The sequence below is a fragment of the Bufo bufo genome, chromosome 6, assembly GCF_905171765.1.
Source record: "Bufo bufo chromosome 6, aBufBuf1.1, whole genome shotgun sequence".
In the NCBI taxonomy this organism is placed as follows: domain Eukaryota; kingdom Metazoa; phylum Chordata; class Amphibia; order Anura; family Bufonidae; genus Bufo; species Bufo bufo.
Genome location: NC_053394.1, coordinates 347,055,792 through 347,071,720, shown reverse-complemented (window position 1 = coordinate 347,071,720; position 15,929 = coordinate 347,055,792). Strand labels below are relative to the sequence as shown.

General features: G+C 43.9%; 1 protein-coding gene across 2 annotated transcripts in view; it reads right to left on the bottom strand.

Moving 5' to 3' along the window:
- The window catches only part of LOC121006025 (protein-glutamine gamma-glutamyltransferase 6-like), an 80,635-nt gene extending 70,345 nt beyond the window's left edge, over positions 1 to 10,290 (bottom strand). The window contains exons 1-2 of one of the 2 annotated variants that reach the window (XM_040438909.1): positions 10,132 to 10,290; positions 9,648 to 9,734 (exon numbers count right to left, since the gene is read on the bottom strand). In XM_040438909.1, coding sequence (XP_040294843.1) covers positions 9,648 to 9,734; positions 10,132 to 10,153 — 109 coding nt within the window. In that variant the 5' untranslated portion in view covers positions 10,154 to 10,290. The remainder of the gene's footprint in view (positions 1 to 9,647; positions 9,735 to 10,131) is intronic. The other variant, XM_040438910.1, reaches the window with a different exon arrangement.
- Between the last annotated feature and the right edge of the window lie 5,639 nt (positions 10,291 to 15,929).

Sequence of the window (15,929 nt, the reverse complement as noted above, 5' to 3'; positions counted from 1 at the left end):
CAGCACTTCCTTAAGGGCCAGTGCGAGTCACTTCCTGGGCTTTATGGGTTAGGTCATGTGACCTCGCTAACCAATCCTAGCCCTCCTGCACATATATAAGCAGCTCAGCCCCTTCCCAGATGCCTCAGTGTCAAGGTCCTTGTGCTCTGCTAAGGTTCCTAATATTAACTTGTGTTCCTTGATTCTGCTACCCATCTGATCCCTGCCTGCTTGCCTTGACTCTCCTGTCGCCGAACCAGATTGCCTGATTGTACCTGTGCCGCCTGCCCTGACCTATTGCCTGTCTCACTACGCCTCTGCCTCATCCTTTGGTCCTGCACTTTTGCTACTGGTAACAACTCCACCTGCCTGACTACGCCTGTACTTTTGGTACCTTTCCCTGGTACCTTCTGGTCTGCCTGGACCAGCTGCCTTGTGTGCCTATCCTCCTCAAGAGGCAGCGACCTGGTGTTCCCCTCGGGAAGTCTATCCCCACCGTCAGGGATACTGTGAAGAATCCAGGGGTTCCCTTAGACAATGCCCTTAGAGGAGGCAGGACACGTGGCACAGTGGGTTCACACCCGCTGGTTCATGACAACATCATAAGCTTTCGCACATCATTCATAACCTAATATAAAGGAATATGATTTTACAAGTATATCCTATGCAGTGGGACTGCAGGTAGGTGGAAGTACACAGGTGAGTTTAGGCCACTTATTTCTCTGGGCTCCTGACAGCAGTGCCATCAATATTGTCAAAATGGCAGCCTTAATTATGAAGAATGAAATACATACTAAAAATAACAAGATTACATAAACCATATGCAGTACAAGAGCTTCAGAACTTTCTATATAACCATGGTAACTGACATTTGGCATTTCATGTATTACAAAACTATAAATGCCTGGCATGCCCAGATAGGTTGTGGCTATATAATTCATACTTGCCAACTTTCTGTCATAGATCCATAGGATATTCGGATGTGCAGAGCCTCCGAACAATTTCCTGCTTTTTCTTTTTCCCAAGCCACACCTCCTTTAAATTCAGGTCATGCCCCTTTATGTTCTGTGGTGCCGCCCCCGACTCTGTATTTGCCTACCGGGGGGGGGGGGGGGGGGGGTCTGAATACTGGCTAATACTGGCTAATCTCTGGGAGATGACAGAAGACATTCCCAGCACCCAGGAGATTTGCTAACTCTTCTTGGAGTCCCATATATTCCGTAAGAGTTGTCAAGTATGACTGCTACTACAGTATATAATATGCGGTCACCAGCCTTTCTGCTGCCCGAGGCAAAAACTGAAACGATGCCAATGCCAATTTCTTAACACAACCCCTTTGCCACAATAAAAGCGCTCATTGCCCATGGCCCTTCTGCTGCCCCCCTCTTGTCCTTAGCTGGCGCTGCCTGAGGTGATCACCTCACCTGGCCTCACTTGTGAGAATTCTGCCCTTTTTGTTAAAATTAGGATTAGATGAGAACAAACGGTGGATGGAAAACTGACCCTACTTATCTACATACAGGGGGAGGGGGGGTAGTTATGAAAACTTTCCATGTTTTTCATAGTGACCAATCACAGCGCAGTTTAGATTTTTCAAGAGCAGAATACAAAATGAAAGCTGTGCTGTGATTGGCTGCTATGGGCAACTAAGCCAGTTTTTCTTTTAGATTGCTTCATGACCCTTCCTATCATGGAGTAACTGTGCTCTATTTTAAAGAGTCAAGGACAAAATAATTATAGGTCGATCACTAACATCAACACAGTGGTTCTGTAAATGAAAAAATATAGCAATACCATAACAAATAACCACAAAGCATGACTTCTATGCAATTACGGATCTGAAACGCCTGTAAATATTTACCGTAACTGTCCCAATGATGTCTCCTTGAGTAACAAAGCTCTACTTTGGACAACCCCTTTGACCCCAGAAAAATAGTTGATCTTTGCTGGGACCCCCGACATGGCAGTTGTCCATTTTTGCGTTTTCATTTTTCACTCTACGCCTTCCCAGAGCCACTGTAGTGAGGAGCTTGAAAAAATTCCATATGGGGTAGAATTGGGAAAAAAGTTTTTTGTATTTTTTTTACAGCATTCCCTATGCAGTAAAATTGACCTGTTACTTTCATTCTTCAAGTTAATACGATTACAACAATGAGTAAAGGATACAATAAGGCTTCACCAAAGTGTCAGACCATGGAACAGTGGTGCTCACAGCTATATAGGCGCACCATCTATACTGAAAAGACAATAATATATACAACAAGCTGGGCACTCACTAATACTTGGAACCAAACAATATAATTGTATGTACAATAGACAAATGACAACAATAAAAACTCCATACAATAAGATCCGGAATTCCCATATGGACCAGTTACAGTCTATAAATCGGATGTAAAATCGATAAAAAATAGTCCTGAGCAAGAATCTAAAATCCAACTGTTCTTATAGTTTGAAGACAAAATCGCATAGCACGTGTGCGGCGTCCCGCTACACAGGCCCAATATTGATCCATTTGAATTCATTGTGTCCAAAATCAGTTCGAACCGCAGCGATCTTACAGGGGTATTATGTTCTAATGCCGTTTATATGCCGTTCGTCCTGAGACACTAGTGCTGTAATAGTAATGCTTGCACTTACGTGTCCGTGATCTCACCCTTCGTCTGTACCGCGCTAATTCGCATCACACGCTGATCTGCAGACGTGTATCGATGTCGGTTTACTAAGGAAATAATACAGGGTTACCATCAGTTACAAGCCGCAAGAGATCGAACCACCCGCCCGCCCGCCCACGTGAGAACGTCATCAGTCACTAGGTAAACCGACATCGATACATGTCTGCAGGTCAGCGTGTGATGCGAGTTAGCGCGGTATAGACGAAGGGTGAGATCACGGACACGTAAGTGCAAGCATTACTATAACAGCACTAGTGTCTCAGGACGAACGGCATATAAACGGCATTAGAATATAATACCCCTGTAAGATCGCTGCGGTTCGAACTGATTTTGGACACAATGAATTCAAATGGATCAATATTGGGCCTGTGTAGCGGGACGCCGCACACGTGCTATGCGATTTTGTCTTCAAACTATAAGAACAGTTGGATTTTAGATTCTTGCTCAGGACTATTTTTTAGCGATTTTACATCCCATTTATAGACTGTAACTGGTCCATATGGGAATTCCGGATCTTATTGTATGGAGTTTTTATTGTTGTCATTTGTCTATTATACATTAAATTATATTGTTTGGTTCCAAGTATTAGTGAGTGCCCAGCTTGTTGTACATACGATTACAACAATACCACACTTGTATAGTTTTTCTTGGTTTTTAATACTGAAAAAAATTTATATTTTCATCACCATATTCTGACCCCTATAGTTATATTTATGTGTATAGAGCTGTATGAGGACTTTTTGCGGGACGATCTGTACTTCAGTGATTCTATTTTAAAGTGTGTGTGACTTTTTGATCACTTTTTTGAATTTTTTTGGGGGGAGGTGAAGTGACAAAAAAATGTTAAATTGTCAATTTTCAATTTCTTTTCTGTTACGCCTTTCGCCGTATGGGATACATATTGTTATATTTTAATAGTACGGGCAATTTCAGGTTCGGCGATGCCTATAATGTTTTTTATTGTTTCTTTTTTGGGGAGAAAGGGAGTGATTTAAACTTTTATATATATATATTTTTTTTAATTTATTTTTTAAAAACTTTTTTTTTAAAGTCACCCAACAATACAGTGATGCCACCTGCTGGCCTGCATTGGTATATACCAGTAATGGGTATCAGAGCCTGCTTGAGAATCCAAGGGATATCCCAATCACTGGGATATTACAGCTTCCCTGGTCTCAGCCAGGGAATGCTGTTCTAGGTGCAGGAGCGTGCTGCTCCCTGGTCTGCACTGCTCAGATGCTGGTGTGTTCAACATGTTCTATTCCTCTGCAGTGCCTCCACGTGGAAAATAACATATTACATGGTTCCCACTAAAACCAGAAGCTGTGCATGTAACGCACAATCTAGCTTGGTCCTCCCAAGAGGGAGAGACACTCTTTGTAGCCACTCCTATGGAGGTTATGAATACATGACTCAACAAGGCCTAGTAGGATATCTGAATATGAGTTCTCCTAACTACACAACACCTGCAAGGAGGTTTCCAGGCATAAAATACAGATGACCTGTCCTCAGGATAGGTTGTCTTTAATATCAGATTGATGGGAGTCTGACTCCCGACACCCCTGGCGGCTAACTGTTTGAAGTGGCCTCAATGCTCTGATGAGAACTGCAGCCTCTTCCTAGGCCAGTGACATCACATTCATCATCACATGGCCTATATGCAGCTCAGTCCCATTCAAGTGAACGAACCTTGGCTGCAATACCAAGCACAGCCACTATATAACGCATGGTGTTGTGCAGGGTGTGCTGTGAGGAGCGCTGCATCACTTTCAAACAGTTGATCAGTGGGGATGATGGCATTCAGACCCACATTGATCTGATATTGATGACCTATCCTGCAGTTGGTCCATGCCCTCTCTTCCTCCTTCCCCCACGGTTCATGTTTTGTTCCTACCAGGCAGGCACAGCCATCAAAATAATGCTGTTCCACTGCTCATGTAGTCTGAGGTCTGCCTCTCATTGCCTGTGCAACATCCGCACATGCAGCTAGGGACCTTTTAAGATGTGATAAATGTAATTTTTCGTGACGCCAGTTGCATTTCAGCAACGAGGGACTAAGTCCCTCTATGGAGAAGGTGATGGTGGAACCCAGGTGTGGGAATGCCAGAGTGGTGTAAGGGTTTTCTGTAATTTCCCTTTAGGTGTTGTGGCTTTGCTCCTACCTGGATATCCGGGAACCCCAGGCGTTGCAGGATGAAGCAGAGCAAATAGGGTGAATAGGTGGTGGAGAGGATGATGAAAGAAATTGAGTCCAGACTTTGTACGAAGTTCAACTGCAGCTTTACTTTGCATAATTGTTTCTTCAAATGGTTTACAGACTTGGTCTTGGTTTCCAGCAAGCTTTAGCATGAAAATGGCAGGCAAACCCTCTCGGCCCTGCTATGCTGACAGGATTAAATAGGAACTTTTCCTTTTGCTTTCTGCTGCAACTTGTCTCTTTGTCTGACTCTATGGCAAGGCACAGGACAACTTCTTTCTGGCTAATGAGACTTCTAGATGTGTTCTCTCTGCTCCAGCAGAACTGAAGGTGTTCTGGCTGGTGTGGGCAACACACGTCCAGGAGGGACGCAGCACTGCACACCTGCTTCCTTAGCAGGGGTCAGCTAGAATTAACTAACTGGAACTAACTGGTCCCCACCCTTCCTGCAGGACATGGGACTCGCCCACTCCTCCACGGGGGGTGGGTTTAGAATGGACTAGAAGGTTCCATTCTATTCTACATACTGCTCTGCCATATTTGCTGCCACCAGCTGGTGAAGCAGGCACATTACATTTGAACATAAAGAAATGCACAATATATGGGACCTGGAATAAATGTCTAAAATGACATTGAGATTGCACACCCAGATATAAACAGGGCGTAGGTGTGGTAATGCCACTGAGGGCGTTACACCTGTAGGGTGTATGCACATGTTCCTTCTGGTTCCTATAGGGCCAGCGTGTGCACATCTCAATCTTTCACAGCCTATGGCCACCTTTGGGTATTTAGTAGTAGCAAATGGCTCCTCAGCTGTTTTTTTTTTTTTTATTAGTACCAGTTTTCCAGCCTTTTGTTTCCCCTGCCCTAACTTTTTTTTAAATGCATTGCTGCCATCAAGTTCTAAATGAGTTGAAGTGGTACAATGTGTCACTTTCAACATCCGATATGTGTTCTATGATCTATTGTGAGATTTGCAAATCAGTTTCTATTTACATATTATACAATGTCCCAACTTTTTGGGAATTGGGGTTGTGTTATAACTAAGGATAATGGGTTATGCTCCCTGGTGTATGCCACACACCAGGATATTAGACAATGATATTTACTTCTTTCTGATAGCTTTCAATTCACCTGCTGAATGTACAGATTAAGATTGCTTATTAAGCAGAATATTGCCAGTACGGTTTCTTTAGGTGTGTCCTTGACATGTCTGGATTTATAGGAAGGAAAGGAAGAATAAATTATATATTAGGAATAGATTATTACTGTTGTGTACACTCCTAGAATTAATGATTATGTAATCCAGGAGATTCAACATCACATTAAGGGCTCATTCAGACGGCCGTATGCTGTCCGCAAAAATACTGAATGCTATCCGTTTTTTTGCGGATCCGCAAAAAAACGGATCTGCAAAAAAACGGATAGCATTCAGTATTTTTGCGGACCCATAGACTTCAATGGGGCCATGTCCTGATTTTCACGGACAAGTATAGGACATGTTTCATTTTTTTTGCGGATCCGCAAAAAAACGGATAGCATTCAGTATTTTTGCGGACAGCATACGGCCGTCTGAATGAGCCCTAAAGCTGTGGCATCTATTGCCATCCCAGAGCCCTTAGGGTCCAGGTAAACTGTCTATGTTGCAATTACTTGGCACTGCGTGTATCCTTCTGTCTCCTTGGCTTTGAGATAACTAAAACTTGTTAACCCATTAAGGAGCGTGCAATTTTCCACTTTTGCATATTGTGTTTTTTTGTGTCAACACTGGAGCTACAGCAAAATAGCTGATCATTGGGGCTATGTGGAGTCAGATCCCCGCTGATCACATAGTGATGGCCAAACCTGAGGATAAGCAAGCACTGGAAACCTCTTTAATTGGGAATAGCAATCACCGCCACTACCCCAGATTTCAACAAAAGTCAAGATGATTGCTCCATTTAAATGCTACATCATCGATTGGTGCTCATTTTGGGCAAAACAAATCTACCCATGCAAATAGACCCTTAGTTTAAAAATTGTGTGGGGGCGGTTCTACGGATATCTCCTAATTCTACATAGATCACTACTTTTATACTAACACCTTAGTTGTCATTCCTAACGTGTTGAAAGATATTTAAAACATTTCTCTTTGAAACCTAGGTCATGAAGGTCTCTCTTGGAATTGTGTCTTCTCAACAGCAAAGTCCATGATGTTGTTGTCTTGACTTGCTTTTATTGGCACTACTAATGCTTTAGGTTTGTCACAAGCTTGCACTGACAGTATGGAAAAAGCCTAAGCTGAATCATTTGTAGACCTGCTTAACAGCTTTTTTAGTGAGTTCACTGTTTAAGCATCAATTATGGCTTGCCTCCTCCTAAGGTAGAGACAGTTTAGACTCAGACGGCCAAATCACTCCATTACCAACAACTCCAAGTAAAAGACAATGGAAAAAACAGTATTGGAGTATATATCAAATAGAATTGTGAACTCCCTGCTAGTCTGCTCTAAGCTGCATAATGCACAGTATGTATAATGAATAGTACTATAATACAGCGCTATTCAGTGCCATTTTTATTACTACCCCATGGGATGCTCCAGGCTTATTGGATATGCCACTGACCTAAAATATGCACCAAAGTGAAGCAAAACTCCTATTTGTAGTGCATTTTATATCTCCCTGTTGACTTTAAGCTAACATTCGTCCACAGCTTTTTTTGAAAAAACTAAAACATAATATGTGGCTTTTTAAAAAAAATATTATGTGTTAAACCACCATCATTGTGATAGATATTGTCAAAACTCATGTCAGAAATCGTATGGGGTTTATGCTAAATGTTATATTTTTCAGTGTATTTATGCTATAAAAATGCCATAAATTATAAATCTCTGGATAACTGCAGCCACCACTAGGGGGAGCTCAGTATATATTGTATAAATTGATAGAGCTACTCTAGAGCTCAATAGGAGATGTATAAATCTTTATGCAGTGAACTCCCCCTAGTGGTGGCTGCAGGAAATCAATTTGACTATGTCAAGAAGCAATGAAAACACCTCAGCACTTGGCCCCTGTTCCAACACGGGCCCTGTAGGTGTTGTGTGGTCCACCTCCATGCATAGAGGGGACCTGCAGTTCACGAGCGCCACTGCAGCATTTAAGACAATTGTGCTTCCTTCTGGCTACTACTGGCATGCTGATAAGTAGTAATGAGCGGGAGGTGCCATATTCGATTTCGCGATATTTCTCAAATATTCGATTGAATATTCGTCTTATATTTGTCAAAATCGAATATTCGGCATTATTCTATTTATCGCGAATAATATGCGATTTAATTATTCGCGTATTGCGATTTTCTTTTAACTGTATAAGGCAACTTTCCTATTGGTTGGCTATTTAGAATATTCAATTTTTTTTTTCCAATCTGTACAGTTGTTTGCATACTCCTCCCTGACAAGCGTCCCTGTCACCATGGGAACGCCTGTGGGTTAGAAAATACCATCGGATCTGAGTTTTCCCTGAGATTGTGAACACTCAGATCCAATTGTATATTCCAGGCATCCTCAAACTGCGGCCCTCCAGCTGTTGTAAAACTCCCACAATGCCCTGCTGTAGATTAATAGCTGTAGGCTGTTCTGGCATGCTGGGAGTTGTAGTTTCGCAACAGCTGGAGGGCCGCAGTTTGAGGATGCCTGGTATATTCTAACCCACAGGCGTTCCCATGGTGATGGGGACGCTTGTCGGGGAGGAGTATGTGAACGACCGTACAGATTGGGAAAAAAAAGACGAATATTCTAAATAACGAATATATTCACTATATTGATATATATTAGTTTTTTTGAATATTCGTCATATTCGTCATATTCTAAAACACAAAGATATAGCAATATAGCGAATATTCGTGAAATACACATATAGACTGCAATTTAGCTAATATAGTGCTATATATATTTTTTTTAATAGTGTAAATTTTTTCTAAATCTGAACTTCAGAAGAGAAAAAAAATTTGACTATAAAAAAAAAGATTATAGCACTATATTAGCTAAATTACAGTCTATATGTGTATTTTACGAATATTCGCTATATTGCTATATATTCTTCTTTTAGAATATTATGAATATTCTAAAAAACAAAGTTATAGCAATATAACGAATATTCGTAAAATACACATATAGACTGCAATTTAGCTAATATAGTGCTAAATTCTTTTTTTTTATAGTCTAATTTTTTTTGTCTCTTCTGAAGTTCAGATTTGGAAAAAATGTACACTATAAAAAAAAAATATAGCACTATATTCGTTATTTCGAATATTCGTCTTTTTTTTTTCCAATCTGTATGGTCGTTCGCATACTCCTCCCCGACAAGCGTCCCCGTCACCATGGGAACGCCTGTGGGTTAGACTATACCATCGGATCTGAGTCTTCATGATCTCAGGGAATATTAGTTTTTTACAATATTCGTAATTTTTTTTCCATATGAAAACATGATTCCTTCCTGCTTAAGTTGCTTGTGGGCCAATGACTCATTGACCCACAAGAAAGAAGCAGGGAGGAATTATGTTTTCAGATGTTAAAAAATGACGAATATTCGATATAGTGAATATATAGCACTATTTTCGTAATATTCGCGAATTAGCGAAGTTGCGATATTCGCGATTAATATTTGCTATTCGAATATTCGCGCTCAACACTACTGATAAGTTATTTTCTAAAAAAGCATGGATGAGCTGTCTTGTGGCTATCATCTGCTGTCATTGAATTAACTCTTTGAAAATGAGGCGCAATACTATTCCTGGCCCATGGTTGCTGCTGTACACACCTCCAGAAGTATCTCTGCTCGGATTGACAGCCAGACCAGTTGGGGTCCCATTTCTTGAAGCCTCACCAGTATTTCTGTGCGACGCGTCTATAAAACCAGAAAATCTCTATAAATATAAAAAAATGTGCAAAGTATTGTCCAGAAGTATATATAAAGAATGTTTCCCCTTATACAGGGTAATTGGTAACCACCTTGAAGAGGTTTTTTGCCTTCCTCTAGATCAACACAATAGGATTTCAACCTGACTTCATTTCAGGACCTGTGTGTCTTTTTTCAATCCTTACCAACTATGTAACTATATAACTAAAGATGTATTCGATCAGTACAGCTTCTACTAGCTTAGCTTTCCAAAGTGCTATCTGATCACTTATATTCCTTTACTTAACCCAAGATGCATTAGGATGTAGCTCCTTAACAGGATTTACAGGATTGTCTCTGCAGAAGGCTTAAGTAAATAAGTAAGCTATGAAAATAGATAGCTTACCTGATGATGATCTTCCTCCCATGATTCTGTTCAGATGGTGAGATGATCAAACGACTGGCTCTTGCTTTGGTTTATCAGTTTTATATCCTAAATATCAAGCTCCCTCCAGCATCGTCCCCTAAATATGTAGATGAGCTGGGTATGGCTCACCATATAGATTTTAAGTGCAATACGCTTGTTTTAGGGTTTCACAAGGTTGGGTGTGTACAGCGTACGGCTTCGCTGACTTTATGTCAATTATGATTACTCAGAGAAAGTCATTAATTATCTTGTTTGTGTTCATCTAAGTAACAAATGCGGTCGGACTACCAGCTCCACTTGAAAGGGATCTCCTACTAGAGACAATTATGACACTGTACCTTACAGACATGTCACAAAGCACTAAGGGTACTTTCACACTAGCGTTATTCTTTTCCGGCATAGAGTTCCGTCCTAGGGGCTCAATACCGGAAAAGAACTGATCAGTTTTATCCTAATGCATTCTGAATGGAGAGTAATCCGTTCAGGATGCATCCTGATGTCTTTTTGACTGATCAGGACGGAGATAATACCGCAGCATGCTACGGTTTTATCTCCAGCCCAAAAAACGGAACACTTGCCTGAATGCCGGATCCGACATTTTTTCCCATGGGAATGTATTAATGCATTAAAAATACTGGAATGCCGGATGCGTCCTTCCGGTCTGCGCATGTGGTAAAAATGTGAAAAAAATAGAAACAGATCCATTTGTCTGTATGACAAACGGACAGACGGACCCGTTCTTGCAATGCATTTGTAAGACGGATCCGCATCCGGATCCGTCTACAAATGCTGTCCGTTTGCATGCAGATTGCCGGATCCAGCAGGCAGTTCCGGCGACGGAACTGCTTGCCGGATCACTCTGCTGCAAGCAGTGGCGTACACACAATCCATGGGGCCCCGGTGCAAAACGGAACCATGGGGCCCCCCTCCCCGTCGCCCCCCCCAACCTCCCTCCACCAGCAGCAGAGTTAGGCTACTTTCACACCTGCGTTAGGTGCGGATCTGTCTTGTATCTGCACAGACGGATCCGCACCTATAATGCAAACGCTTGTATCCGTTCTGAACGGATCCGTTTGCATTACCACAAACCAAAAAAAAGATAATGCAAACGGATCCGTTTTGACTTACACTAAAAGTCAATGGGAGGCAGATCTGCTTTCAATTGCACCATATTGTGTCAGTGAAAACGGATCCGTACCCAGTGAAAACGGATCCGTTTGGCTCTGCATCGCCAGGCGGACACCAAAACGAATCTGCACAGACGGATACGGAACCTATAATGCAAATGCTTGTATCCGTTCAGAACGGGTCAGTTTGGCTGCAAGCAGCGGTTTGGTGTCCGCCTCCAGAGCGGAATGGAGGCTGAACAGAGGCAAACTGATGCATTCTGAACGGATCCTTATCCATTCAGAATGCATTGGCTTTAGGCTACTTTCATACTGGCGTTTCTGGGTCTGCTTGTGAGATCTGTTTCAGGGCTCTCACAAGCGGCCCAAAATGGATCAGTTTAGCCCCAATGCATTCTGAATGGATAAGGATCCGCTCAGAATGAATCAGTTTGCCTCTGTTCAGCCTCCATTCCGCTCTGGAGGCCGACACCAAACCGCTGCTTGCAGCCAAACGGATCCGTTCTGAACGGATACAAGCATTTGCATTATAGGTGCGGATCCGTCTGTGCAGATACCAGACGGATCCGCGACTAACGCAGGTGTGAAAGTAGCCTAACTCTGCTATATTTCTGTAGCCTGCAACCTCTGACTGCCCAGTTGGGCTGAAACTACTACACCCAGCATGTTCTGGCAGTAATAGTAAATAGATATTGGTGCAATTCTGAGCTACTAGTCATTATGTATTATATAGACTAGTAGCTCAGAATTGCACCAATATCCATTTACTATTACTGCCAGAACATGCTGGGTGTAGTAGCTTCAGCCCAACTGGGCAGTCAGAGGTTGCAGGCTACAGAAATATAGCAGAGTTAGTTATAAAGCCCCCATCAGACCCTACTCTGAGTCTGCTCTGAACTCACTCACCATAAATGTGGTGAGCAATTATGAAGAACTTTTTTTTTTTTTAACAAATCTTATCTTCACTTCCGGACCGGCACTGGCTTCTTCGCGCTCTCCCGAAAGCTTTTCCGGCGCCTTCTCCCTGCTGTGTCTCGGCGTTGTTGTGCTCCTGCGCAGCCTAGCGAAACGTCATGTCCGGTACGACCGCCCAACAGGAAATGACGAGGCAGGCTGCACCGCCGCACCCGCACGGGGAGGATAATCAGGGGGAGGAGACTCTCACTCAAGGAGGGTAGGGCTGGCCTGGCCTGGCACTGCAGCGCAGAAACACAACACTGGCAGGCGGGCCCCGGGCCAGCCGCCCCGGGTTATACAGGCAGGCACAGCACTACTGCAGGGTGGGGCCAGGAGTCCACAGGCGGCCGGGCCCCCTGGAGTGCCGGGCCCGGTTGCAACTGCGACCCCTGTATGTACGCCCCTGGCCGCAAGTGTGAAAGTACCCTAATAGTTGTGTATATTTCCTCTCTAACCCACAGGGCTGCCATCAGAAATTTTGGGGCCCCTTACACAGCTCAAGGCCTGGGCCCCCCCCTAGGCGAAAGCTAATTTTGCCGCCCCCCTTGACTCAGCCCATTGACCACACCCTTTAACCCGCCCCTTTTGTCGGCCACCTATTTAATGATTGTTTCAGTCAACATTTTACTTGACCAGCTAATTTTAGATATTCTTGGTGGTCATCTGTGCCATTTTGGCCTCAAAACATTACATGGCCCCCTACACTACATTACATTATTGACAACTGTAAGTTTTTACCTTGACTGGTGGTGGCCTAGGTGTGTTTATCAGCAGGTCTGATCCAGTCACTGTTATGGGGGGGATCTGTGGATGGCACTGTTATGGGGGGGATCTGTGGATGACACACTGTTATGGGGGGGGATCTGTGGATGACACACTGTTATGGGGGATCTGTGGATGACACTTTTATGGGGGATCTGTGGATGAAACGTTTATGGGGGATCTGTGGATGACACTTTTATGGGGGATCTGCGGATGACACTTTTATGGGGGATCTGTGGATGACACTTTTATGGGGGATCTGTGGATGACACTCAACCACTCTCAAACCCAACTGGTCAAACTTGTTAAATGGATCCCAAACACAATATTCACAATAATAACACCCCCCACCCCCTCCAACACTTAATTAACCCCTTCATGGCCTGAACATTTTTTTCAAAGCAGAACCCACAGCTAAATGGGGCTGGGTGGGCTGGCAAGGGAGGGGTTAATAACAATAAGTGATGGAGCGAGGATCATGGCCCTGTGGGATAATCCAGAAAACAGCTTTGCCTAGCCAAGTAGACAACATATGGATCAATATGAAAATAAATAATTTGGAGACTTTGAAATAGCTCAGCTCAGTATGCGGCATGTATGTTGTGTGGTATTTGCTCGGGGGTAAAATGCAAAGCTGTTTTCTGGATTATCCCACAGGGCCATGATCCACCATCACTTATTGTTATTAACCCCTCCCTTGCCAGCCCACCCAGCCGCTTATGGAAACAAGTAACCTAATGGACCTTAATGAATCATTGGGGTTCGTCCAAGTGGTCCATCATGTGATAGAGTGGAGGCTGGAGCATGGAGCTGGCACTGACTCCTTTAATGGCTGGGCTAAGTGGGGCGAGGGCAGCTGGGCAGGCTTCCACAATTCTTTCCAGTCCCAGAACAGAAGTTCCCGCCGCCGCGCCTGGCTGCAAGCCTGCAAACCAGAATTGACTGTCTGGCAGCGGCAGGCAGACGGCGGCAGCGTGCTAATCTGAAGGCTGCGTGAGGCAGCGGGCAGCAGCCAGCGTCTGACGTCACTTGCGCAGCTGCATTCCTCTGCGCAGCGGCTCAGAGAGTCAGAGCCTTTTAAAGGGGAATGCAGCCAGGTATAAATTACCAGGTAAACGGAAATCAGCGGGACGGGGGCGGGCAAGGAATAATCAATTGCCCCCTCTAGCGACGCAATGAAGTTCAAGTCACTGAAAAAATGGGGGGAAAAAATAATTTTAAAAAATTTAAATTTTTTTTATTGGAACTGTCCGGGCCCCTTACTGGGGTATCGGCTGTACCCCCCCTCATGGCGGCCCTGCTGACCCCTAACTATTGTAAGAACAGGGGATTCTCACTTTCATGGTGATTTGACTACTGCATCCAAGTGGAGTTTGACTGATAAGGGCAAGGTGTATGTGCAGCTCTCTCCATTAAAGCCTATGGGTGTTACAGAAACAGTTCACCAGGCTTGGCAACCATGAAAGTCCCCTTTCCCTCTACTCTCCGCATGGGTTCAGTGGCTAAAGGGCTGAGACTGAATAGGTAGCACTGAGGGACTTAGGTGATGTTTGTTCAGATCTCTTACATGCCGAAAATTGCACTAGCATGTGTAATGCCAGTGGCCAATGTCTACTGACATGTCTCATCCCCTACCAGGCACAGCGCCTGGAGTATTCACCCTCCTGCTGCACCATGTTCCATGCTTCTTAAGTCATCTCCCCTTCTTCCTTCTGCTCTGGCTGGTGCATGCTCTCATCTTAAAGGGCCAGTGTACACATGAGGACAAAAACTCACTGAAAAAAGTGGCCTAAACGGGTGAAAATGCTCCTAAACCCATACACTGTAGCGTGTCTATAACCGGTGGAGCAATTCCTCCGCATGCGGTCCGCAGACAACGGCAATCCCCAGCAAAAAATGCGTACAATGGAGGATGCCGGGGCGGACCACATGCACCACAAGAACATCTTAGACAAAATAATACATTGTGCAGATAAAGAAAATATACATACACAATTCACTGCAAAAAATGCACTAAAATGATACACAACTGACAATACTAGCTAATTCCTCAGGCCGATGTTAAAAGCTGAGAACTTTGCCAATATCTTCCAGTCAGGAACATATCGGAGCCCCTCATGCACCGATATGATCTGCTGTGATCTTCAGATCCCTTTGCAGGGGTGGAAGAGTGAAAACCAGGGGACTACTTTGAAAATGATGTCAGGAGTAGGCTCAAGTCAGATCTGTTCAGATCTGATCTGTTTAGCATATCATGAAAAGGTTCTCTAAACGAGCTATTAACCTAATCATCTGAATCAACTAATTAACTCTAAACACCTGCAAAAGATTCCTGAGGCTTTTAAAAACTCCCAGCCTGGTTCATTACTCAAAACCGCAATCATGGGTAAGACTGCCGACCTGACTGCGTGCTGTCCAGAAGGCCATCATTGACACCCTCAAGCAAGAGGGTAAGACACAGAAAGAAATTTCTGAACGAATAGGCTGTTCCCAGAGTGCTGTATCAAGGCACCTCAGTGGGAAGTCTGTGGTAAGGAAAAAGTGTGGCAGAAAACGCTGCACAACGAGAAGAGGTGACCGGACCCTGAGGAAGATTGTGGAGAAGGACCGATTCCAGACCTTGGGGGACCTGCAGAAGCAGTGGACTGAGTCTAGAGTAGAAACATCCAGAGCCACCGTGTACAGGCGTGTGCAGGAAATGGGCTACAGGTGCCGCATTCCCCAGGTCAAGCCACTTTTGAACCAGAAACAGCGGCAGAAGCGCCTGACCTGGGCTACAGAGAAGCAGCACTGGACTGTTGCTCAGTGGTCCAAAGTACTTTTTTCGGATGAAAGCAAATTTTGCATGTCATTCGGAAATCAAGGTGCCAGAGTCTGGAGGAAGACTGGGGAGAGGGAAATGCCAGAATGCCTGAAGTCCAGTGTCAAGTA